At 43.1% G+C, this 26,864-nt stretch overlaps 2 protein-coding genes across 5 annotated transcripts in view; one reads left to right on the top strand and one right to left on the bottom strand.

The window, feature by feature from the left end:
* Window positions 1–4,890: 4,890 nt before the first annotated feature.
* On the bottom strand, window positions 4,891–8,980 carry LOC132087599 (myristoylated alanine-rich C-kinase substrate-like). Its single transcript, XM_059493953.1, has 2 exons — window positions 8,165–8,980; window positions 4,891–5,097 (listed from the first exon to the last, which is right to left on the bottom strand). Exons 1-2 carry the CDS (start codon window positions 8,978–8,980, stop codon window positions 4,891–4,893), a joined length of 1,023 nt encoding a protein of 340 aa, XP_059349936.1.
* A 680-nt stretch (window positions 8,981–9,660) lies between these two features.
* DACH1 (dachshund family transcription factor 1) overlaps window positions 9,661–26,864 on the top strand; it is a 351,434-nt gene continuing 334,230 nt past the window's right edge. For all 4 annotated transcript variants that reach the window (XM_059466137.1, XM_059466139.1, XM_059466135.1 and 1 more), the window contains exon 1: window positions 9,661–10,405. In XM_059466137.1, coding sequence (XP_059322120.1) covers window positions 9,675–10,405 — 731 coding nt within the window. In that variant the 5' untranslated portion in view covers window positions 9,661–9,674. The remainder of the gene's footprint in view (window positions 10,406–26,864) is intronic.

Genomic DNA, 26,864 nt, shown 5'->3' with positions numbered 1-26,864 from the left:
GTTTAGAAGAACAAATTTTAATAAAACAAACTTGCTAGCCTATACTTTTAACTAAAAAGTATTTTGTGTGGATAAAATTTAATTATTGTGATTCACCTCCTTTAGGTATTTATGATTTTCTTAAATTTGTTTCTTTCTCAAATGTATTCACTGCTTTTCTGTAAAAATTTCCATTCCTTTCCAAAGTATAAGGATAAAATGTGGTTTTCTTTTTTTTTACTCTTTTGTGGCTCAGCTTCTTGCTTTACAAAGTTAAGTCTCCGTCTATAGAACTACAGCTGCACCTAAAGCTATGAATGTATTCAGGAACCACTAACTTTATAAGTATTTTTATTGGATAAATATTCCAAGAATTTACTTTGTATAAAGACTTATATACATAAGCTTAAAACCAAGTATTCATATTAATAAATTTCAGTTGCAGTGAATCACAGAGCGCTGAAGAGGAACAGACAACAGTGAACTCAAACAGTCTTAATAAAAGTCTTTTGCCATTATCCACAATCAATTTGTACACATTGCAAGGAAACTTATTTTGATTCTACAACCCCCTTTTAACTTACCATAAAGACACAGGAACTTTATAAAATATTTTATATCCATGCCAAGTGTTATCCTGTAATAAAATAAGCGGATTTTTTTTTTTTTTTTGGAAAATGAGAAAATAGAGAAAATCATTAATTGCTGCAAATTATTTTCAACTAGTTTGGTATTTAGTACCTTCCATATGAATGGGTTTGTGTAACTAATTTTTGGCATAGGGAACTATTTAGGTGTACATTTTGGTTCTAACTATTGATGAGGAATGCACAGCACAAATAAGGGAAAGGTGTGACTGTCAAATAGAGGTAGAGAATGGATAAATGTTAATCCTGGACTGTCCTTTATTATCCACCAGATGATTTTAGACCTCGAGCCCAAAGTGCTTGAGAACATATTTGGAGTTTTCCTTCTCTGCTAAACAAGGTCTTAGTATCTTAAGACATTTATAAAATGTGAACCAATGGTTTACTGAAAGCTTTTAAAGACAGAGTTAGAAGAACACAGGTCTAGTTCATCATCACCTACTTGTGCTCCAGGGTATGTGATATAATACAAAGCTGCCTCTTACAGCTTTGGGAACCCTGCACAGGAAATTATATTATGATGGACACCATTTTAAGTGCTTGGATCTGACTGGGAACATTACCCAGTAGCCCAATCCACAACAAACAATAAGTAAATGCAAGAGACATTCACTGCCATTGTGAAAGTTTATTTTGAGCTTATCTACTTGGTATTTTTTTTTCCAGAGGGTTGTTTGTTGCCTTCCTTGGAAAATTCATCTCCACATGAAGGAGATCAGACAATCTCCAAGAAAATCTCAATACTGCCCAGTAACAAACTCTCATGCATGTAAACCAATAAACAAATCCCCCAAAACACCTGACAAAAGAACAGGGTCTAATGGAAATATCTCACAAATCTTTTGTAGCTTTCAAGCGTCGGGGCAGGGTATCCAAAGCTCGGAAATATGTCTGGCGTAGTTCATGTTTCCCATCAAGGCTTTACAGCCATGCAGCCCTTCCAATTCCCTTCACTATTAGTGTGAAGATGTATGGAACACTTGCCCCATTCACACACCTCCTCGGACAGATGGGGAGCAGCAGGGGAAAGACAACTTTTCCATCTCTGCTTTTTCTGAGCTTAGACAAGGAAGAAACAAACCCTCACTTAGTCACAGATGGGCTTAAACCTTCTTTTGTCCGTACCACATTCCGCAGCCCCGCGCACATTTCCTTGCCCTGGAGGACGTTTCTGCGCGGGGCGCGGAGGGAACGCCGGCCCCCCGCTCACAGGCGCTAGTGGGCGCTGCGCTTTCTGCTCCGGCTCTCCGAGCAGCGATGCTCCACACTGCGATATACCACACTGCGATATACCACACTGCGATGTTCCACACTGCGATATACCACACTGCGATATACCACACTGCGATGTTCCACACTGAGATATACCACACTGCGATGTTCCACACTGCGATACTCCAGCCGGGCTGGGGCAGCCGGGGAGGAGCACCTATTACTTCCATATAAAGGGCTCTGTCTGTGTGCAGACTGTACAGAGAGTTGTCATTTACGCTATTTTACTTTAGTGAAGCTGAACTGGGAGAGGTCACTGGTAAGGAAGCACGAGCAATGCAGGCAATTACAGCCGCTTTTTTTTTTTTTTTTTTTTTTTTTTTTTTTTTTTTTTTTTTTTTTTTTTTTAATATGTGTGTTAAGGATTACCCCGCAGAGCACAGTAGTGTCCCTGCATCCCAGCTCAGGGCTCAGAAATAAGGTGTCTCTTGCTTTACTTCTCTGGTTTTACTACACAAAACACCCGTGAGGTCCCAAAGAAGGACAGCTGAAAGCTGTCGCAGAGCTGTGCACGCTATGTTAAATATGGGCTTATTTTTGTGCGGCTAGCAACATAACTTTTTTTGGTTTTTTGTCCAGGCTGGCATAGGGGAGAATTAAAAAAAAAAAAAAAAAAGAAAAAACCCTCCACTGACACATTTATCTCTTGTTATTTCACAAAGAAGTGATCTCTTTGGTACTATTGCAAGAGACATGGAAAAAGAAAAAAAAAAAAAAAAACAAAAAAAAAAGAAAAAAACAAACCCCAAAAAAACCAACCTGGGCACGTTACAGGAGTCTACTTAGCAACTTTCAGACTTTGTTCTTCTGTTTCGCTACATAAATACAGTAGACAGAAATGGGAGATAACGCTCCCAATGCCAATGAAGAGATCAATTGCTTGCCTACTCTCGTTTACGACAGTGGCAGAAGCACTGGTTTTCCCTAAAGCGGATTTTTTTTTCCCCGGTAGCCTGATGCATGGAAAGCCAGTGCATTGTCCTCTGACAGCTGATGCTTATCGGGCCGGTGGGGGTATTGTGTTTCAGCTCGTGGCACTGAAAAACCTTGTAACTTTCTTTTGAAGTTAAATGGCTCCGTTTTGTTTCCGTGTGTGAATAACTCTCCGAAGAACTACAGTGACCCAAAATTCGAACTACGGTGACCCAAAAGTCGACCCGTTTACAACGCCCGTCCAAGCGACCTGTTCCTGTCTCTCGGGCGGAGCTTTGCCCAAGAAGGTCCCCTCGGAGGAGCAGGCGGGCGGGCAGGAGGAAAGGGGGAGGGAGGGGGAGGCTCCTCAATCAGCCCAAGTTGCATCGTAATTAAATTGTATTTTATCCTACCGAGGCATGCAAAATATCGAGCAAAATACAAGTTTAAGTAATTTGTTTGTACTCTTACCTGTAGGAGTTGGAAATTAACAGCCCCGCTAGTTTACTGCTAAGCCTGGAGAGCGAGAGATTGCTTTGCAAACATTACAGTTATTATGTCTGCAGTTGGTACTCTTTGTATAAATTATTGATCAGCCATCTTATTTTTCTTTCTGCTTAATGGATATTATAGCATAGCCGTTTACACGCTATAGTTAAGGTTGTGTCAGCACTTCCATTTATAACATCCCCCTTTACCCAGAGTTTTATAACTCTCTATAAAATTCTGCTCTGTGCTGAAACTTTTCAAGCAAGGGCTCGGACTTTTAAAAATCCTTCCTCACCCCCACCTCAAAAAAAAACCCAATTAATAATGTTTGTCTGCTTTTTTGAAATATGGGAATAATAAAGGTAACACCCTCCCCCCACAACTGTTTTCCATTCACTTAAGTGACATGAGGAAGAAGAGGCTGCGTCTCGCAGGCTGTCAGTTCCTATATAAAAAGAAGGCAGCACTGTGCATTTTTGCCGCTGTTATTAATATTGTTACGGGAAGCAATTAGCGCCGGAGCGGCAGCCGAGCCGCCGCCCTCCGCCCGGCCGGGCTCCCCTCCCGGCGGCTCCGGGGCTCGGCGGGGCCGCGGGATGCACGGAGGGAGGCGGATCCCGCCGCTCTCCCCCGCTCCCGGGCACGGAGCAGCAGGAGCGGTCCCCGTGCTCCGGCAGGGACCGCGCTGGAGAGCCTGGAGCGCTGAACCCGGGGCCGGCTCCCCGGTGCTCCCATTAGCCTGGGCTGGGAGCGAGGGATGGAGCGGCTGAGCGAACTAATTCTGTAAAGGGGGGAAGGCACGGCAAAGGGCAGCTCAGATTAGATCGCCGCGCTTTAACATAATTTAATGGCAAGGGCTTTGTACTTCGTAATTATTGCTCCGAGCGACTCTTCCTACCTGTTGGTAGGTGAATTAGCACGTTGGACTGAGGACCTCTAATGAGAGCCCAAGTCTAACTCATACAACACAGAGGGCCCCCTGTCTATCCCAGCCCTCTTTTAAATCACGCCGGGAAGTTGGTTTTCATTTCCTCCCCGCGCTGCAGCTCTCCTGCTCGGCTGTCAGTTGTCAGGTGAATGTTAGCAGGCAGGGCCCAGCCACTGCTCCATCCATCCATCCATCCATCCATCCATCCATCCATCCATCCATCCATCCATCCCGAGCCAGCCCGGGAGGGGACCACGACCCGATCCGTTTCACCATGTGGCTCTGGTAGCAGCAACGTGACCGAGAGGCTCAGATCGACAGAAGGGCTGTTTTAGTTACTGACTTCGAAACGCCTTTTCTGAAGTCAGAATAGCGATTTAAGGGGGAGAAAAAAATCGCAAATAAGCAAGTAGCTTAATTGGCGTTTGGTTTTTGCAATTTCCATACATGCGCTTGTGCGTGGGCGTGTGTGCGGGGCGTGCGTGTGTCCGTGTGTCGGATGCCGGCGCGGAGGGAGGGAAGGGATGCGCGGGCTCCCGAGCCGTCGGTCATCGCATCCCTCAGTACAGCGCGTCCTTGGTCGCATCACCAGTTAGCATCCCCGGGGATAACACCCATTGCTCGTGGGGATGAAGGGGAGGAGTTGAGGGATATTCCCTGGGGCTAAATCCTGCCCCTCTGCCCAGGCGGTGCACACCCCCGGAGCCAGCGCGCTGACTCGCGGAGTACAGCCGGCAAAAGCCGCTCTAGCGCTGAAGTGCCGGGGCTGGGGCTAGGCAGGGCTAGGCAGGGCGTGTGCGAGCGGCCAAGCCCGCAGCAATTCCCCATCCAGCTCTGTGCACGGGATGGCCAGCCTCTGCTGTCAGCTCTCTGCCTGAGAGGTTCACATTAAACATCAGCGCAAGCAGGAGCAAGTGCTCCCAGAATCTCGTTTTTAAGGACTTTAAAAGTTATTTTTAGTGGCTCCAGAAGTTTCTTCACTTTCATTCTCCCACCACTTTCTTTTCCCCTTTGTTAGGCAGGCACCATATGTAAATGCAATTTGTAGTAAACAGAATGTGAAAGCAATCTTGCCATGTATTTTGGGTTTTTTATGATATATGGTGGACTGTTCAGAAATGCAGGCTATTGTTAAAGGTGTTTGTGCCCAGTGTACTAATGTACTGTTTGATTGAGTGAATTAGCAGTCATAACAATCTGGCAGTCTGGCTATAGAAGTGTGCTCAAATTGATTTGTGTTATGGCTGGACTGGAAAATCTAGTGTTAGTTGTTTTTTTGCCCTGGGGCATTGTTTGTACCAAACTCCACTTTTCATTTAATTTTCCAATAGATTTTTGAAAGACCAAAAGGTTTGTGATCAACGTTTGCTGCACTTTATTATTATTCAGCTATTAAAAATATCCTATGAGTAATTTCAGGTTCCCCAAAACCTTGCTTTCAATTAGAGTAAACATAATTAGCGTGACGTCGTGCTTGGAATGGCAAATCTCCCTTTGTATCTATTAAGCATGTTATCTATTTGTCCTGTCACTGAAAGGAATCCAGTTTGTATTTGTATTGGACAAGGTTTTGTGCTACTTTGACTATAACACAACAATTAGAAAAACAGCGCTGCAGTATCCAGTTTCTTACTACTGATACAACACTTTACATCAATCTCAATTGTATTCGTGGTGTTTGTCAATGTTTAGTAAATGTCTTGGTGGAAGAGAAGCAAAAAAGGATCCCTTTTCACACACTTACATTTCTATGAGTCTATTTTCCTGAGCGATGCGGGGGGATTCTGTATGAGGTCCCTCCCTCTCTCTCAGTCTTCCCTCTAAATAGCAGATAGCTCTTCAAAGGGGGATTGCTGCTCGAGACCTGAGATTAAAGCAAAGCAGAACTTACCTTCTCTGCGCCAGTACTTGCTCATTTCTTAGAATCTCTGCTTGGCAGTTGTTTGCAAGAATTATAATGCAGCATGATTAAACCTAAAACATTACTCTATTGATCACAGAAAGCTTTGTGAAATCATCTAGTTTCTCCTTTTCAGAAGCAATGAACAAAATAGGTCACTATACAAGGGTAAGATGAGACACAAGACAGAAAGGTTTCTAAGGAAAATAAACTCCAAAGAAATGCAGGGGAAAAAAAATTGTAGATGAACTTAACATGATAATGCACTGTTCATCCTTACCAGGTGCATACCTTCTGTTGCATCCCCTCTCCCGGTCCATTCCTTCACACACGTTCAGGAGACAAACACTTTTCTGGGGTGTTTCACTGAATGAATTTAAATATTTAATTATCAATAATAACTGCAGATGGGGGAGGGAGCTGGTGTACTATCCTAGCTCCTGTCATTCAAGTGTTCAAATTCCTTAAAATGCAACAGCTACAATGCATTTTGTAATTGCATTTTACCCTTTACAGCTGCCCTCAAAATTTTAATTCAATAAAATAGTGAACTCCATATCAGTCTTTTTTTAAAGCAATAAATAATAATCACTGTCAATACATCTTACTGCTTTAACATACATTTTAATATACCAAAATGGTAAAAAGAAAAAAGAAGAAAGAGAGAGAATACCTGCCCTGAACAGCTACATGAGCAGAACAGAAACCCTGCTTCAAACAATATTCCAGGAAAGAAATTAAAGACTTCTTAATTAGTGCAGCAATTAAGCTTTCTTGGTCGCATTTTAATCAGCCCAGGCCCTATCAAAGGACAAAAAGAACGATTTGCAGGTCTTTGAATTTTAAACAGTCTTATTGATTTCAGCACCATAAGTCTTCACTTGACACAGGGAGAATTTTCAAATATCAGTTACAGTAATTTGAGTTTTGCTGATATCAACTCAGAGAGAGAAAAAGAAAACACCCAACAATATTATTACACGAAAGCGTCAGCAACTAAGAGGAATGCAATCTAGAGAAGTTTACAAAGGATGACCTCAGGATTTATTGGTTTATGTGAGTGTGTCAGTATAGGTGCGAGTTAAATTAAATTGAGACACTCCCCATAATAATTAGAAACACTTACCATGCCAGAAGCTTTGAGGAATCTCGAGCCTTTTCAAAAATCTTTCTTTCTAGCTTTCTAATCCCAGTGTTGAATTGATATCATCAAGGTTAACCCAAACCCCTGGCAGTAAACCTTTTCAAACTACCTTTTCCTTTGGACCATGAGAATTATGTATCTGTGGGACCACACAGCAAATAGAAAAACAGAAGAGCTGGTGTAGGAATCATGTTGTAGGAAAAGTAGGGAACAAATGAAGTGGTAGCTTTCCTAATTTAGAGTTCACCCAGATCTCCAAGTGGCAGTATCACGCGTGTCTGGCTCTGTCCTGATCTTCTTACGGAGCTGTTCTGTCTTCACAAGGTGTGAGAGAAGGTGACGTGCAAAAAGAACAGGTGAGGGAAAGAAAATATGGACAGAGTTGGCTTTCTACAAGTGAAAAACAGGAAGAGGCAGTGTATTTAGATTTTGAAATTACAAGTTTTATGCAACACTAGATCCCACCACTGGGATGCCACCATCGGAACTCAAGTTGTATATGCTCCTCCAGATAAACGTTCTCAAAAAAACCCACCTAAAAATGGCTCAAGTAAGTGTTCTGCACAATTATGAGTACAAAAGACTTTAAAGTAAAACATTACTCTGTGTTTTCATGGTTTTATTTGCAATTTTAAAGATTTTAGTGCAGGATAGCTTAACTCTCACAAGCAAAACTTGTCTTAAGTGGCACTAGAACAAATTCCCGTAAATTAAACTTACAGTATAATAAGCAAGCAGATCATATGAGAACAGTTTATGTCTGATACTGTGGAAATTCCCCTGCACCAAATTAATACAGTTGAGATTATCCACTCTACAGATGTGTCATCCCGTGAGTCATGTCTCATGTAATAGTATCATAGGAAAAAAAAAAAAAGGCTATGGGCACATACATGCATGGCAATTAAGTACACGCAGGGCGGATTTTTGAAACAGGAAGAACTACGCACGCACCGACCGCTGATTTTGCAGACCCCCCGCTCGGTACCAGTGGCCATTTCTTTACCCCTCTCAGTGTGCGGAGTGCCCTGCCGACACGCAGGACGGCGCCCGGCTCGCCCGCTGCCCGACGCGCTCCAGCCGCATCCCGCCTCGGGGCCGGCAGGTACCGCGCCCGCCGCCGCCCACCGCGCATGCGCGGCCGAGCGCGCCGGCTGACTTTGCGCGCTCCGGGGCGCGGAGGGGCCGGGCCGGGGCTGCGCGCCCGCTGCGCGCCGCCCGCACCTGTTGCGCGGCGGGACCTGCGCGGGCCGCCCGCCCTTCTGCCAAGTTACTTCTGTGCCGCCGCAGCCCGCTCGGCGCGGCGTCTCGGCGGCCTGAGCCGTAGTGCCTCGTAGTCCCCTCCGATCCGCGGCCGCCGCAGCAAAGTCCTCCGCGGATGCTGCCGCGTGGGGCTGCCCGTGCGCGCCCCGCGCAGCTGGCGCCGCCGCCTGCCGCGCAACAAAGGGCACCCTCGGCAGCAGCTCCCACCCCGCCGGGAGGAGCGTCTGTGGTCCCGGGAGAGCCGCAGCAGCAGCAAGAGCAACAGCCCCGTCCGGAGGTGTCTGCTTTTGTCTGCCCCGGCAAGGTGTGCGGTGCCCAGCGCCCGCCCCGCGCCCCGGCTCCCCCGCTCCCGCCCGGCTTTGGGGGAGCGCTGGAGACGCTCGTGCTTCTCCACAAACTGTGTTGACAAGCGACTGTTGAAAAGGGCTGGGAAAATTACATCTCATCTCTGGTGAGGTGAAATATGAAACATGTAATCTAACGGTTCCTGAAGGAGGGGGGAGAGGGACTTCTCTCCCTCTCTCTCTGTTTTCCTGCTCCGGGTTCCTGGTTGGATAATTTGGGTTAATACTAGTGAGTGAGCCTTTTGCTGCTTCAAAGGGTATTTCAAGTTGCCGGAGCTCCTCCCCTCCGCACCGTGTGACAACAACAACTCGTCCAGCGAGCGAGCGGCGGCGGCGGCGGCAGCAGCCAGCACTTCGCCGCTCATTTTCTCTCTGTCATTCCCCTCTCAATCTTTGATCAATGTACTTGCCAGAGAGAACCGAAGTCCTTCAAACCTCCTCCTTTTCACCTTCGTCTTTAACGTGGTGCTAGAGCAAGGACCACAAAAAGAAACTGCCCTCCCCCTCCCCTCGGCCCCAGCCCCGCCGCCCGGAGCGGACTTCTCCTCCTCCTCCTCCTCCTCCGTCCCCACTTGCGGGACACTTTGTGCGTTCTCTCTCTCACTCTGCCCCCTGCTCTCTCGCTCGCCGCAGCACCTGATCTGGGGTTATCCCCCCCTTCTTCTCCCCCCTCCTCCCTTCTCTCCTTTCCTCTTTTTTTTTTTAATAATTTTTTTTTTCATTTTTCCCCTTTCCCCTGCGTGTGTGTGTGGGAACTTTCCCCCCTCCCCCTGCCCCCTCCGCCGTATATGTGACCATGGCCGTACCGGCTGCTTTGATCCCTCCGACCCAGCTGGTCCCCCCTCAGCCTCCGGTCTCAACTTCTGCCGCCTGCACCACCACCACCACCACCTCGTCGTCGGCCACCTCGTCGTCGGCCACCTCCTCTCCGTCTCCGTCCATCGCTCCCCCGCCGGCCGCTTCGGGGACAAACCTATTCCGGCCGGAGCCCATCGCAGCGGCGGCGGCCACAGTCACCTCCACCACCAGCGGCGGCGGCGGTAACGGCAGCGGCGGCGGCAGCGGCGGCGGCAGCCCCAGCCTGGGCACCGGCGGCGGCGGCGGCAGCAGCAGCAGCGGCGGCGGCAGCGGCGGCACCTCCACTCCCAATGCCAGCGCGGCCAGCGCGGCCGGCAGCCTGCCCGGCAAGCCCGTGTACTCGACCCCGTCCCCGGTGGAGAACACCCCCCAGAATAACGAGTGCAAGATGGTGGATCTGAGGGGGGCCAAAGTGGCCTCCTTCACCGTGGAAGGCTGCGAACTCATCTGCCTGCCCCAGGCTTTCGACCTCTTCCTGAAGCACTTGGTGGGGGGCTTGCACACGGTCTACACCAAGCTGAAGCGGCTCGAGATCACGCCCGTGGTCTGCAACGTGGAGCAGGTCCGCATCCTGAGGGGGCTGGGGGCCATCCAGCCCGGGGTCAACCGCTGCAAGCTCATCTCCAGGAAGGATTTCGAGACCCTCTACAACGACTGCACCAACGCCAGGTAAGCGCCGCAAGGCACACGCGCGCCCCGCCGGCCCCCCCGCCGCCGCCGCCGCCCCCGTCCCACCCCCGCGCGGTGCGGTCCGGGCGCCGCTTCCCGCTGCCCCCTCCCGCGCTGCCCCGGCACCCAGCCGGCCTTCTCCGCAGCCAGCAGCGCTGCTTCTTGGTGGGACGGAGGGGGGAAGGGGAAGCCGTGTTCGTGCCCCCCTCCCGCTGCGCCTTGCAAGTGTCGCCCTGTCATTGTCCCCTTCCCTGCCCCCCGGGCCGAGGCATGCCGGGGGTAGGGGCGGCCGCGGGCAGCGCAGCGCGGGAGCGGAGGGCCGGCGGGGGTGGGAAGGGGCCAGAAAGTGCTTTCTGACCGAACCTCCAGCTGAAGTTTATCCTTGGATGTATCTTTAAAGCGGGCAACCCTGGGAAAAAGCCGCCCGAAGGGTGCTCGGGAGTGGGCGGGGAGCGGTCCTGATGGGGGGACGGCGACATAGACGCAGGGGTGTCGCGTTCACTGGGATGGGGCGCCGGGCCCGTTCCGGGGCGATGGAGGCCGCTTGGCCATCAGCTGCTGTCACACATCCGAGGGGGCACGTGCACTTTTTGTGTAGGGCTCTAAGGCAGTTGCCACATGGCGAACGGGGGAGGTGAAGGCAGGGCGGGAAGACGGCGAGGAGGAGGAGGAGGAGGTGGAGGCAGCTTTTCTTTGGGGCAGTGGGGAGAGGTGCCAGGCGGCCGGGCTGGGCTGCTTCCTTGGTGGGGGGGTGGGGGTGTCGGTCCCCGAGGAGCAGGTGCGGGCAGCTCCAGGCCCCCACCAGCCCCCAGAGGAGGAGACGGGGGGCAGCGGGAGCGCGGCAGGATCTGGCAAGGCTGGATGCTGCTGCCGCGCAGAGTAACGCGGGCGCGGTGGCGGGGCCGGCGCCGGGGGCGGAGAGCGGCGCTGCGGCAGCGGGCGGTGCGGGGCTGTCCCCGCACCTCGCGGGCCGGGGAGGCGAGCCCCAAACTTGCTACAGCCTGGGACGAGTGTCGGGGGGATAGAAGGAGCCGGCAAAAGGGGAAATTCCTGATGCAATAGCAGCCGCCTTTGCAATGGAGGGCGAACGCGTGGGGCTGTTATCTCTCAATCTGTAGGTTACAGGGCTGAATGTGCTCGATAAGGAGAAGGGATCGCATAACTGCCGTGACCCCGAGATCAGAGCGGTCGGAAGCGCCTCCAGTTCCCGGGGGCTCTCGCCCTGCCCCAGGCGGGGGCGGGGGGCTCGGGCTGTGCCGCGCTGGAGGGGCGCCGGGAACTTCCCACGGAGGAGGTCGTGGACAAAGTCCCGGTGCTACTTTCCGTATACCCAAACAAACAGACCGGGCTCGTTTCACTTTCCCATTGTCAGATTTCAAGGTGCAGCAACAACCAACACGTGGGGAATTAACCCCACGCGATGCCGTGCTCCTGCCCGTCCCGTCCCGTCCCCAATGGCGGGGCGTGTGACATCCCCTCCTCCTTCCCTGCATCCCCCCCGACTCAGCAGAGGGTGCCTGGCAGTCATTAGCATAGAGCCGGGCGAAGCAGAGCACTTACTCTGCGGTGGCAGTTGCTGGATGGATTGTTGAAGTTCCTGAATAATCAGGGCAGCAGGACAAAACAGCCTGGAATAACTTCCAAGCGCTGGCATAACTGTAGCTGCTCGGGTAACTCTGCTGTTGTTTCATGTGGAATCAACATGAATATTAATAGCTGCTCTTAGACAATTGTTGGGTTGGGGTTTTGTGTGTGTGTGTGTGTGTCCGTGTGGTGTGTAACTTGCAATAACTCTGTGAGAGTTCCAAGATTTGGTCCTTAAAATAAACTTATGGAAGTTTTACTGTGCCGCGGTCATAACCGTGTGAATTTTAATTTGAACATGTAGAATTAAGAAATACAGAAACTTTCTTTTTTTATTGGGGGTGGCTAGGGGCTTATGGAGACACCAATTCCTGGACTTGGCAGGGTTATAAAAGGGTTTGGCAGGCTGGTTGTAACATGGCTTGATTATGTCAACAGCACAGAATCGGCTGTGTTTCAGCTGTTCCTGAGGTCTGCTGTGTTATCATCCAGTGTGGTAGAAATTACAGTAGTGGGTTCAGAAGTGAGTAGGATTTGACCCTTAAAAAGCGTAATTGTAGTAGGCTTACTTATACATCCATTAAGCAAATAAATTAATGGAAAGGATATACAATAGGTATGCAAAATGTATTATTACAGTATAGACGAATAAAGCAAAGTGGATCAGTGAGTTTTGGTCAAAATGGGAAGATAAATCTGTATTTGCTTTCTGGATTTCCCCTCTAATACATTTAATTCTTCATTCTTTGCAAATTATTTTTAATTATTTCTGACATGACAGTAATTATGCAGAGTATTTTGGTCTACTCATTTTAGTGATTTAAGTGACCTTTCCTGACTCCCAGTTACTGCATACTTTAGCTGGGTGATGTCTTTTTGTATCCTGGGTGGACACTTTACTGTTGAGATGGAAACTGGAAGAACCAACTCCATCCTAGCGGCTAAATTGTTGTACTCATCAGATTCAAAAATTTTGAACCAGCATCTTATCACTGTTATATTTGTCTCATAATCAGCTGATGCACTCGAGTACGCTAATCCCTTTTTGGAAAGCTTCATCAAGGTTAATATGTTATTTAATCAAAAAAGGCATCCAAATAAAGCCATTACTTTGTTGTTCTTTAAATGGATTGAATCGTTAGTTGCCAGTTGCTGTGGAAATAATTTGTAATAACTTATTTTGAGACGGAAAAGTTTTAGATGTGTTTCACCAAAATGATACATTTTAACTGTGATATTGCTATTTAAAAAATCAATAAAACAAAAATCAATAAAGCACCAAGGGATTTTCTATTGAATGCTTAATGTGGAGGTCTGTAAAGTGAATTGGTTTCTGTGTTTATTTGTGATACTACTAATAATAACATGATACTAAAGGACCTTTTTCAAAATTAGGCTTGTGTATCAGTTCACTGGAAAAATAAGCTTCCGTTATGGAAGATGACTTTTCTTTTCTGGTCATACTGACCTTTGCTTTTATTTTCCTCATGAAAAGCATTGGCTGCCAAACAGAAATCCAGGAAATAGCAAACTGTGCATTTAGCTTACATTCCGATTAAACGGTTTGACATTAATGGGATGCTAGAAAGCCATATGCCAAACAAATAGGGGAAGGATAAAGGCAAAACATGGAAAATATTTAGAGCTACTAGATGCCGATCGAGTCAGGTTTCTTGAATGTGTGGGTGAAAGAGAGTAGCGAGCTGTGCACTGGATGTCACCTGCCTAGGATTAATGACCTGGAAGCTATTGATCTCAGATTGTTTCTGGTCTCTTGTGTTTTAAGCACTTGTTGTGGAATTTTGCCATGCTGGATCCCTTTCTAGAGTTTTCCCATAGATGTAGGCTGGCTTTGGATCGTGCCCACCCGAGTAAAGGCTAAAAGCGTGCGCTTTCTTCTGACCTCCCTTCTGTGACCAGGACATGTTAATCTTTTCTGACATTTGAAGATGATTTTGAATGAGTTCATTGACATTCATACTTAAAGTGGGAAATTATTTGCAGCCTTTGGAAGCTATTTACAATTTTTGGAAAACAACCTAATTGATTTTTAAATGTAAAGGGGAAAGATGCTAAGCGTGAAACAATTCCCTTCAAAGCCCATCTTACACGGCAGTTATTCAGTCCCTCTTTCCTAGCTTCTGCTTCTCTCAAATTGTGTGGACCTAGCATGTCCTTGTTTACTGAATACTGCTCACTTGCATAGCTTTTTTTTTTCCCCCTGTTTGTATTAATGTATTAATTAAAGGAGCATCTCACCCAGATAGGTTAGTACAGATCACAGATACTTTAAATGAATAGGTCAGCAAGTGCAGCTGGAAGGAATGTCAAATATATAGTACCTGTGGTTTATATTGATGACCTTCCTTCTTGCCACAGATTATTAAAATATAATCAGCAGAAATGTGGAAGGCTTTACAAGCAAAGATGACTTCTGGAAGGGCAGAAGATAAATTGTAGTAACTATGAAGACAGAGTAAAAGGTGTGGAAGTGGTTTCCTTAGACTTAAATAAAATAAAAGACTCCAGTTGCTCATAATAACAGTACTTTAATATCTATCTTACATTTTGTATTTAATGGTAAATATTGTAGTTTAAAAGCTGGGATCCTTGGCCCGTACTTACTGCAACAGGACGGAACTACTTATCCCTTTAATCTGATACTTCGGTCGCTGGCAGGAGCAGGGTATCTGATACTTTGGAAGGGAACACTTCGCTGGGAACGCTGGCTGCCTGTCGAGAAGTGCTGCCGACGCTGTTGAGGGCCTGCTAGTGATGGGCAGGGGGACATTTTTTTTCCTGAGTGCTTCACATAATCTTCCTCAAGGATTCAATTTGATTACCTCCTCCTTTATCTCATAGCTATGAATATTGGTAAAGTTTTGTGTATTTTTTTTTCTTTCTTTATAATTAAGAAATCTTTTCTTGGCAGATGTAGTTTATGTAAAAAAGCTTAGTTTTACTGTCAGGTCAGAATCAACTTTACTTACAAGAAAGGGCTATGTGGATAGCTGTGTTATTTCCTCAGACCGCTGCCATGGCTGTTAAAATGCTCGGTTCAGTCTCAGGCTTCTAGGCTCTTTCTGGAGCCACAGGCTGGGGTGGCTGAGCCCCCTGGGCACATGGAGCAAGTGCCCAGTTGTGTCCCTATGGGCTGTGTCGGGAGGCTGCTGCGCCCACCCAGGGCTTCTTCTCTGCCCCTCCTCAGTGTTGTAAACCAAAATGCACTCGGAGCACTCTTATTTACAAGTTGTTCTGCTTGATGTTCTGTAATCCGGAGTGGGTTCTGAAAATTGTTAGAAACACTAATCTTGTTTGACTGCCATATAGTATCTCTTCTCTTTTCCCCTGTTCCTAGATCATTCCAGATGCCTGTTTCTGCCCATCTCTGTGACTGGTCATCTAAAGTGAATTGCATACGAAGCAGAGAATTTTCATACACTGCATTGAATTTTAATATTTTCCTTTTGAACTACCTAATCGATACATTAAATTGTTACTACAATCCCTGCTGGTCTGGTACAAGTAAACCTCTTTTTCACCATTGCCAGTGTTGCCTAGTCATGGAGGAGCTTTACAAGTTTAGCTGTAAAAATTCATTAATGGCTGTAGGATAGCAGAGAGTAGTTAGAAACTGCAGAGTTTTATCTAAATTGTATGAGCCAGTGAAACAAGAGTCCAAAACAACCATGATGCCTGTCTGGTTTTAAGCAACAGGACTGGGTTTAGATCCTCTTTGTTCTTTTATAAGTTAAATATGTTTTGTTTTAAAAATAACGTTTGGGGCATCTGCTTTGCATTATGAGTTAATTCCATTCATTGTTTTAAAATAGTGATTAACCTTTTGCAAATTATATACTGCACATGAACAGTAATTTTTTCAATAATCTTTAAATGTGCATGCTGTAACAGCGCCATAATGTGGACTGACATAATAGGAATTGACAGTAAATTTTTAGTTGCCTAAATACGTATTTAAACGATACAGCTGAAGAGTCATCTGCAAAAAGCTATTATGATCCAGAGAGTTAATTCATATATAGATAATTTCTCCAGTGTGAATTAAGGAAGAATTTTTCTTTTTCCATTATCATTTAAATTATTTTCAAAAATCCTGAAATATAAACCAAAAATCTTTATATTTAGAATCAGGATGATATGTCTATGACTTGAAATAATAAAATCCAGTTTGCTTTGGGGAATAACTTTATCCTTAACCCACTATGTTCTACTTATTTATCTGATACTGTGCTCAGCCTGGGGCATCTCCTAACAAGTGCTGATGTTTCATTTTACAGACATTGCAGAATATTCAACTGTAATCTACAGAATGTGGAATATTAGCATTGAGTGTTAATAACTGCAAACTGTTTTAAACTTTTTTGGGTTTTGTTTTTTTTTTTTTTTTTATGGAACAAAAGGAAAAAAGATGATAGTATATTTTCCATAGCATTAAGTAGAAAAATATGTCCCTCAGTTTCATCAGAGGAGGGATCAGTTTTTGACCATCCAGTTACATCCCAATTTGGAATTTTCCGCTCTAAGTCACTCACAATGATTAGCTGAGACAACTCTGAAAATACTGAAAACTTGCTTTCTCCTCCGTGAATTTCTGTAGGTCTCTTTTAGAGATGGGATATTTAACCAAGCAGACCCTGAGCAATAGTTCAGGATACGTCCACCAAAACTGATGAAAGTGCTTGCATGAGGAAACTGCTTGCGACTGAGGAAATGGATCACAAAATGTACTTTAGTTCACCTTGCTTTAAACAATGTTTTGTGATAATTGCTTTTAGGGTGAACATCCTCCTATGGCAGGTGGATAAATATACACAATGCAGTTTGCAGAATTGAATGGAAAGATCTTCTAAATCGTAGGTATCAAAACACATTACTAGTTGTAGGCAGAAACTTTCTGAAATAATATAACCTTTTTTTGTTAGTGTTCATGAAATTGTTTCTGATACAATATAATATTCCAAAGTTTTTGTAGTGCACTCCTGACAATACTTGTGTGGGTAACACTTAACGTAACTTTCTGTTCATTTATCTGTTTAAAGGTACCCTGTTCACTCCAAAAGTAATTTATTTTAGATACTTTCTTTGCATCCCACATAATTTGCATCTTCATCATGGAGAAGAAAGCTATTTCAGTATGAAAAAGAAGTATATTTTCTGTTACAAATATTGAACAGTGGGATTTTATGACCATTGAAAGGCTGAAATTAGCCATAGTCCAGGAACAATGGAGCAGGTGCAATTAAAATTTGCTGGTGCATCTTGCCCCACCAACCGGATTTTTTTCCATTAAAATAAGTAGATGTTTTGGTAACAAAATTTTATTTATCCTTATAGTTTATAGAATTAATCTTTGACTTGGCCAAATGGCTAAATTATGCCTAAATCCCTTTTGATCTGAAAAAGCTCAGGTTCAAGCAAAGCTTTCAGACTAATTTTCTTATTCACATCTTAATTTTATGTGATACTAAATATACTGGAAAAAGTGCACCTTAGCTGTTAAGATGTATTTTTTTACATTCATTTTGTTCCTTAGATTGTATGACTGAATGAGAGGGCACAGTAGGTGTGCATACAGATTACCTGACTGACAAAATAACAAGAGTTACATACTGGAGTTGGATGGGGAGAAGGAGAAGAATGGGAGTACGTGGGACTGCTGCACATGCTTTAGCATAATTGACAGCTGAAATATACTTGTAATGTTACGATGCCATGATTGAAGTTCATAACTCTGAATGTTGCTGTTAGAGCACTTGTTAACCATGCTGTACTGAGAACAGGTAATAGGTATTTTACATTTGGAGTACAAGTTGTTGTTTGGGACATGTCTCTCAGCATGTGCTTGTATTTACAAACTGTTGTACAATAGAAACTATTTCTGAATTTTACATCTGGGAAGTGTTTTGCTTTTTCATTTTACATGAAATGATTGTAAAAAATCAGAAAGTTATATAAAGCAAAATATAAAGGAAACGGGTAATATGTCATATTACTATTTAATAACATCTTTTGTAACCTTGATTTCATGTTATTCTCATACTTACTAATGATTTTTTTTTTTAAGAGCTGGATCATGATTTTATATATGGGACACAAAAACCTCCACTTTCTGGTACTAGATGTTATATTTTTAAGAGAAGTACAAACAATGGGTTACAGTTTTGTAAAGTTTTGTACAGTTTGTATAGTTTTGTGATAAACCTAGTCAGGGTTTATTGATAGTTTGAGCATTCCTTAAAAAAACCCCATTACTAAAGCTATTATTTTTTAACTATTCTTTTTCCAAATGTGGTAAAAATATAAACTTCATACTTTAATTGGTTTTATATGATGTTTTAATGGATGACAATGTTATCTGTCTTTACGAAGCATATAATTTGTTTCCAGTCTTTTGGCCTGCTGTAAAAACCTTTCTTTGTTGGACAAGGTCACCTGTAGGACTTAATTATTGACATTAAAAAAACAGTGCTGTGGTTTCAAACCATATGTGTAACTTCAAAAATACAGATACTACTGTTGCTTTCAATAGCCTACATGTATCTTTTAAACCAAGCATATGCAAAATATATTTGGAAGTGCTATAAAAGAATCAGTTGACATCTTAGGTAGGAAGCTGGATTGCTGTATACTTTCTTGCATTAGCAGGGACAGTTTGAAAGCACTGGAAAAATCCTTGAGATTTAGTGTCCTGTAAATTAACTCTTGTTGCATAAAATGGATTAATGATGCATTTTTTAATGCATCATGCATTTAATGCAATCTAAGTGTTTTTGTGAGCATTCTTTCCTATTAATTAATTTCAGCAAGTCAATCAACATCTTTGCAGGAATGAGTATCAGAATTTGATGAGTATCAGAATTTGGTATAACCTGTGGCTTCATACCCTCTGCTGGGATTTTTTGTATTAATTTTTGGATTACGGATGAAGCCTGTCTCTTTTTGAAGGGAATACATGCTCCCAAAATATGTGCCGTGGTTGTCACTTCACATTCTAGTGCTGATTCTCACTGGTAGTTTGCTGGGAAGGAAGCGAAACCGTTTTTCAATTATCCTCTGTTTCCTTAACAGTAATTTACTGCATGGGGGGAAGAAAATACCTCAGGTGGTATTAAATATATAATAAGGACTAATACAAGTGAAAAGTCATATGTTCTCTTTTTTTTTTTTTTTTTTTTTTTTTTTTTAATACATCTTACCTTGTTAGAACAGTTCCTACAATATAGCTGATTTTTTTTTTTTCCTCTGTGTCTATCAGTAAAGCCTAATTTCATGATTCTGGTGCAAATTACACTGCCTATTTTTCCAATACAAGGCAGGATTGCTTGGTTTTGGTTTTGGTTTGTTACAGATTTTTTTAAGCTGATACTCATAGTTTTTAATGGGCCAGGTTAAAAAAATAAACATTAAATGGTAATAAGATGTTTTGTCTTACATTACTGGGCATTATAGATGGTTTGTGTTTCTATTCATTCCCTTTGAAATGAATTTGCTGCTGAAATATGATGTTAAAATTGACAGTAACAGGAAAAGAAGCTCCTGCTTCAATAATTTACTATTTAACGTATAGCTGTGTATAAAATACAGTTTTGAGAAACTATGAGACAAATGTATTAGAAATACTAATTCACCAGCATGTAGCTGTTTCAGGAGCATGCGTGCAAATCATGTAAGAAAGGAGCCATAGCATTTCCTGGGGAGGGCATCAGTGAGGTTTTTAGGCATCACGTTTGGGGATAGCCACAGCTGTTGGGTTGGCTTGAGGCCACCTCAAGGTACAACAGGTGGGACATTGCTAAGAATTAATAAACTTTCAACAGATTTTATTGTACAGAGCTTCTGTGGCACCATGTCAGTAGAGTGGTGGAAAGGGTGGATTTTTTTTTAGAAGGAGCATGTCAGATTTACCCCCTAAGAAGTTGGCTCAAACAACCTAAATTTCTTTGTTATCCTTCCTTTGCTCTTTAAATCTCTTTAGTTGACCCAGAAGATGTGTGGTTCCACACAGAGAGATTTGTACTGAGTGGTCGGACTCAACCTACTGTCATTCCAGCCTCATTGCAATAGAAGTTGGACACAGTGGATGTGGTGTGAAACAGAATAATTTCAGGTTGTTCCTGAAGGAGTTTCTTCCACCACCTTCAGCTCTCTGCTGCTGAGCCTATACTGTTGTGGGTCTGCCAAGCCGAGGTTTCATCTTTTCTGGTAACCCCCTTCTGTGATTTTGTCTCATTGAGTCTTATTTTACGTGTCTTAAATTAGGACAATACAGTGATATCATGAGAAGTAATAAAATAATAGCTACGAAATGCATGTATTCAGAAATATTCTGAGGTATGACTACATGACTGGAGAACTTTATGACATTTAAGGAAAGAAGAATGTCCTTAGTTAAAACTGCTGGCATTGTTATGTGGTAAGTTTGTCCGCTCTTTGGTGTGCCAGCTGATGAGAGAAAAGGAATTTTTTTAGAGGTGAAAAATACAGAGCCAACTAGTTGTAAATACTGTTCTGTGAAGTTGTGTTTGACTCCTACAAGTAGTTTTCTGTGTGGAAGGTGTGCTCTGAACAGGATGGGTCTGTCTTTTCAGCTTGACTAATCACTTCCTTTCAGAAATCCAGAACACATGCAGATTTGAACTTGTAGCCAGGAAAAAGTGCTGCCATGCTTCAAATTGCCAAAGGACCTCAGGGGACAGAAACTTGACCTGGTTTTATGAAACCATAGAATTACATTTATACAAGTTACCCCATGGGAAAAGAATGAACTGATCCCAATTCATTTCTAAATTCTGGGGCCTTACGGGTCACATTTGAATTTTCTCCTACACCTGTTTTTCTAAATTTTTCTGAGGACGCTTTCAGAAACTTACTTTACATTAGGTATGGGTCAATTGCCTAATATTTAACAGTTCACTATTCTAATTCTTCAAAATGTCTAATGGTTTCTCAATATAATTACGCTGCAAAAAGTTTAAATTATAGAATTTTTTTGGTTTTGACTAAATCCTCAAGCTGTGAACTCTCCTCTTGGTTTAGTAACTCAGGCTTTGTTTTCCTGTATGTGAAAAAGAGGAGGCAGTGACTGTAGTCAGTACACGGTGTGTGGGCCATAGAGAAGAGAGCAGCTCTGCAGATTTTGGGCTACTCACCTGGAATGTGAGACACTGTGGCTCTAAAGGTTCTAAAGGGATTACCAATGAGACAGTTCACAAGAAGGCTCCCAAGACTCCATTCTTCCTTTCTCCTTCCCTTACTTGGACTAAAAACTCAGGATTTGGGAAAATGTGGTTCGTCTTGCCTCATCTTGGAATCAATTGAAATAATGAGTAATAATAATGCTCCCATGGCATTCCTCCTTCAGTTCTTTGGTTTGAGCTAGGAGCCTAAATACCCCAGGGTGAGTGCTTACCTCTCTCGGGTGAGGTGGTGTGGTAATTACACTGTCCAAGTGTTCCTGCTGGTGTATTGCCAGGTTGGACTATGCCAGCTAAGTTGAAATAGTGGGCCCTAAGGACATGGAAGGGTTCCTTAGTTCAAGCACTTAGAGGGTTACATTAAAATTAGAATTAGCTTGCATTTTGATTTATTTAACAAACTAAGTGAGTGTTCTGTTCAGCTTAAGTTTGCCTCAGCAATTACTATCCCACAGAGGCTCTTCAAACCTTCCAGGCTTTGCTTTCACCTTCTTTTCTAATTCTCAGTCAGTCTTTCCAATCCTTGATATATATTTTCAGTGCTGAAATTGGCATTAGCTGCCTGCATAAGTCTACCTCTTTCTAGTGAATGAATGACGAATTTGGATACTACTAATCTAGTATAGATGCTTTTGTCTTTAATGCCATCTTAGCACTCCAATTGACTGAACAGTTCAGCTGGTGATCCCCGGCTGTAGGCTTTCATTTTGTCAGTGTGGATGTGGCAGAGGGAGCTAGTTTTGAGTTTGTAGGCCCTTTTTTGGCTTGGGCAAAAGGGATTGGTAGGTGAGAAATGGATATAAGGGTGTTGCCAAGACAAGTAGGAAGATGTTTATTTACTCTGGTAGTTCGTTTTTCATACCAGTGAATTTTTCTGTGCAGTTTGCATTGAGCCATTAATGTCTTTGCCAGTCTGGATAATTGAACAGTTTCACGAGGTATCATTGTAGGGACCTTATCAAAGACTTGCTCTTATTTTGACTGGCAAAGCGAAAGGCAGGTCTTCTAAATGGTGATTACTTATCACCATTATGCATTTATTATAAATGTGTGCATCGTGTCCCATCAACAGGTTTGACTACTATGTGGTGCTGACATCCTAAGTGGATACAGTGGGGGATATTTTTTTCCAAGACACAGCAAATGGTATTGTTCCCACATGACTTTTAATGGAAGGTAGAGAGGTCCAGTTACAATTAGGAGCTTAAACAGTTTTCTTATTTGCTTGGCTTTTCCTTTGTAGTTCTGTTGTTCTTAAGTTGTGTAGAAGATTTTTTTGAATTTTACTATATCCAGAGTAAGTTTAGATCAGACTAGGCTTTTGGCCTATCAATAAAATGTTTTGGCTGCTTTCTGATTTTGGTAGTAAATGAGGGAAATTAAATTAAATTTAGGATCACCTATAGGTGGCAATAAATTCTTCCAACGTGATTGAAATGTTTGTCTTAAATTCTCTTTGCATCTAAACTAAAAGAGAGAAAAAAAATCCCTGTTATCTTTTTGATCATAGAACAGCAACTCAGAATGAAGGAACAAATTCTGATCTGTGAAAATTCAAGCTCTTCCTTTCTCTTTCCTCTTCTCCTGGTTACTTTCTTCTCCTCACACACCTGTCTGAATTTGGAAAAAAAAGAAGATGAAAATTTACAATTCTTCATGGAAGCTATTTTATGAGGCACTGTGGAAACTTCAGATACAGAGGATGCTTAGTGGGAGCAGTTGCTAACCCTAGCAGTAGGGACAGGAGCCCTGAGGCTATGGGGCTGGGAACATGCTGAAGAGTAGCATGGTGAAGAGGCAGAAGTGAAAGGCTGGTTGACAGCATGTTAAAGCAAATTTATCCGGTGTTGCTGTCACATGCGGCCTTATGAGTTTACATATGTATGATCAAATTTTCAGTCTTTGGATCACAACTGTGTCCTTTCTCTTCGCTAAGCAGGGCTATGTTTAGAGTAGTGCCTGGGAAAGCAAGCAAGAGGAAATAAGCTTTACCATAGATTTTGATGTTGGGCGAGATTCTTGTGGCAGAGATGTTAAATGGGAATGAAAAATTTGTCTTTTTTAGTAATACGCTTAATCTGAAAATTCTTAGCTATGCTTTGTATGGTTCTAAGTTTATTTCAGAAGTATACTGCTGTAATTCCTGTTTCTTCCTATTTTTCCATATCCCACGTGCAGCAATGAATGTAGTCACTATGCTATTGAGCTGTACATAGAAGTCTTAATCCTGCAAGCAGGAAGCTTTGTTTTGTATAAGGGGTCCTGTTGCCTATAGCATCTCAGTTGTATGGTTTAAAGTAATAAAATTCTGCAGTTCCTTAAATGTTTTCGGTATTGCTACTCGGATAGCAATAGCAGACAGCGTAGCTAGTCGAGTTTTCATAAGCTGGAATTTCACAGACAGCGGCAACCAAGTGTGGGAGCGATCAAAGAACATTATTTGTAATCAAAATGTGAGTTAGGTGTTATAGAACAACTGGTGGGTGCTTGTGTGCATGTGAAATTTGCTTACACGAATAATCCCATTGATTTAAATGAGAGCATTCAAGTGACGAAAACAGGTTCAACGTGAGAATGTTTAGAAGACGGTGACCTCAGAAGCGAGCAGTCGTCTTTGGAAGCATTCAAAGGGGGGGTTGTTAAAACTTAAAGCTGAGAGTTGGCGTTTGAAGGCAGAAGCAGCTCGAGAGGTGTTGGGGGAGCTCACCTGCCAGATAATAATGCGTTTTAATGATGCTGGTTAACTCCGCATCAACTTTCTCATACTCTTTTTTGGAGGGTATGGGGGAAGGGATGGGAAGGAGGGTGAGAGAGGGACGGTGACAGCAAGGCTGTTTGTTTTTCTCGAAAGTTGTTTGTGATTTCAGGTACTCATGGGAAATCTCTTGATCAGATTCACATCTGTTCCTGTCAAAGTGGGTGCTAAGATACCGGTCACCCAGCAACCATGTCCAAGAGGGAATTGGGCCGATAATAACTTCAAAAAGGAATGACAGATGCTAGATTAGGATGAAAGACAAAACGCATGAAAAATGAGCTTGTTAGAATAAAAAAATTGTTCAAGCACCTTCATGCAAATTAAATGAATATTGAACATTTGCATGCAGTAATTTCTACTTTTTCTGTTGATTGAGAAGAAATAAAGATGGTACATATAAAAACATAAATGTAATTTTTTTTTTTTGCACCAATTAACATACAAAGCAGTATCTTTCTTCTAAAAATGAGATTAGCCACCTGGGTGCTTGGCTGTATCCCACATATGTCACAACATTTTTGTAATGTGTATGCTTCTGTTGAAGAAACACCTTATCTAATTCTTTGTAGCAAAACAAACAAGGAAGAAACCTTATATTAATTTTAAAATACTTTCGCTTAGCATTGTTCCATTTTTTTTCAGCTGCGGTTTTCAGAGCTGAATTATTTCCTGCTGTCCTTGAATTCAATCGGTATAATGTGCATTAATAAAAGATCACATAAGATGAGTTCAGACCAAATGCTAAGGTTTCCTATTGACTGGTCAAACAATACATATTTTAAAACACCATGTCTGTCGGGGTAACATGAAGAAGAAATAGTCACTTTTCCATGCCTATGCATTAAGATAATTTAAATAATCTAATAGTTTTATTATTGAAATGTTCATATAACAATCAGAATTTGGAAAAGAATGATAAAATGTTCTGATTGAGAAAGGACTCTGTGTCTTGGTTTAGCAATGTCTAATGTGGTCACGTACAGAAATTGATTTTCTTCAGAAATTAATTAATTTTTCATATCGCCCTAAGCTGCAGTTAAAAAGAGTGCATACTTGTCTGTTTTTTCCAGAAATATTGCCTAATCATATTAATACCATTGCCCCAAGGATGAAAAGATAATTGTACAAATGCATTTGGAAATATGTATCACTGAGTATTTATGATTAAATTATGCAAATGACCCAGCTCTCATCCTTTCCAGACCCAGATTGTCTAATTAGGATTGATATGCTGAATAGATGTTCCAGAATTTGAATACAAGCATGTCCAAAGAGCAGAAAATTGGAAATGACAAGGCTGAAATGCTAAGAAAAGTGTCTTTCCCTTTTATACTTTACTAATGTGGTGTTAGCAGTTGCAGTTTTTCCTTTGGCTATATTATGTGACTCATGTGTCCTACAAGAAATAAGTCAGGGAAGAAAAATCAACTTTCATAAATAGCTTTACTTTGCTCTGGACTTACTTTTCTTTAAAATTCTTTTAGCAGTTCTCTCCCCTTTAAAGCTTTGTATCCTTCATGTTAAAATAATGATGTATTCCACATAAATTACTTCTTAATTTGGAGCACTGTTGTTTGTAGCTTGTCTCCAGCTGCCAGCTGCCAGTGCTAGATATTTAGCTCGTCAGCTTCTCATATATTCAGATGAGATTTACACACCTAACAATTTTAAGTTTGGTGAGGTTTGTTTTTTTTTTTGGGGAGGGGGGGTTCTTATTTTATTTGAATTCACTATTCCTTAATGTAACTACTTCTTTTTTTTTACTATTTTAAAGAGGGGAATTGATATCTCATTAAGCTTGTTTGTAGACATTCTGAGTTGGAATAATAACTATCAACAGTCTACAGCATTTAAATCCTTCTTCTTTAGTGGACTGTTTGTTCATTTATCTCTTGGGAAGCTGGGAGAAGAGCCTGGTGAGGAGCAAGGAGGAGTAGTGAACTGTCAGTACTTCAGCCATTGTTAGCAGCAGGAGTCGCTCCCTCTGAACTCTGTTGGCTCCTGCTACCCATCTGCGGGATGATGGATTGCTATGTTTAATACATTTCAGCTTTTGTCTGTCATAGTGTGGATAGACAGCGCTATCAATTATTTCAGCAGTGATTAGAGCGCTGGTTGTACCCGCTGCTATTGGGCAGCGCCTCCCAGGAATGTCTGATGTGGGAACTCCTTGGTACTCTCCCCACGCAGATGACTTGCTCGGCCGACTTTGAGGTGGTTTCAAACACCTACTAAAGACTGCTGGGAATTGCTAAATCCTCACAGCCGCCCTGAAACAAAATTCAGACACCCCTGCAAATAGTCTGGTACCAGCCTAACCCAGAGAAAAATGTGTTGTGCTTTCCATAGGTGGGGATGCGGGCAGGGGTGAATTTGGGGGTGTGATGTCAGCGGTCCGTCTGTAGTTAAGTGTGTGGCTACTGGTGATGCGGGCAGGGTGCGAGGACCGTGCTGGAGCAATGAGACACGACATGACATGTGTCATACGAGGATTTGCTGAGCCCTGGGTGCTTTGTGATTCACGAGTCCACAGGCTGAATGATTTCAGCCACCAGAGAAGTCGCTGTACACCAGCACAATGTATGCCCTGGAGTATCTTCTAATAATTATAAAATGTTGCAGTAGACGTATAAATTGGAAAAAAAGAAGATAATCGTGTTGTGGACATTACTTTAGACAAGTGGATGTATATTGTTTTCATTATTATCATGTTAATTTTCCACTCTTAGAAACAAGTATTATTTAAAATCTTGCGTGAAACGGTATTGTATTAGAAACAAAAATATAACTATGCAAACTAAAGCATATAATACTAGCTTTAAAAGATGCTTGACCCAGTTTTCTTGATTTGGACCATTGCCCACCATGACAAGCCAGGCTGAGGATAACTTTCACTTCATTT

Source organism: Ammospiza nelsoni, chromosome 2, assembly GCF_027579445.1.
Source record: "Ammospiza nelsoni isolate bAmmNel1 chromosome 2, bAmmNel1.pri, whole genome shotgun sequence".
Lineage (NCBI taxonomy): Eukaryota > Metazoa > Chordata > Aves > Passeriformes > Passerellidae > Ammospiza > Ammospiza nelsoni.
This window is presented reverse-complemented; position numbering and strand designations above follow the sequence as displayed.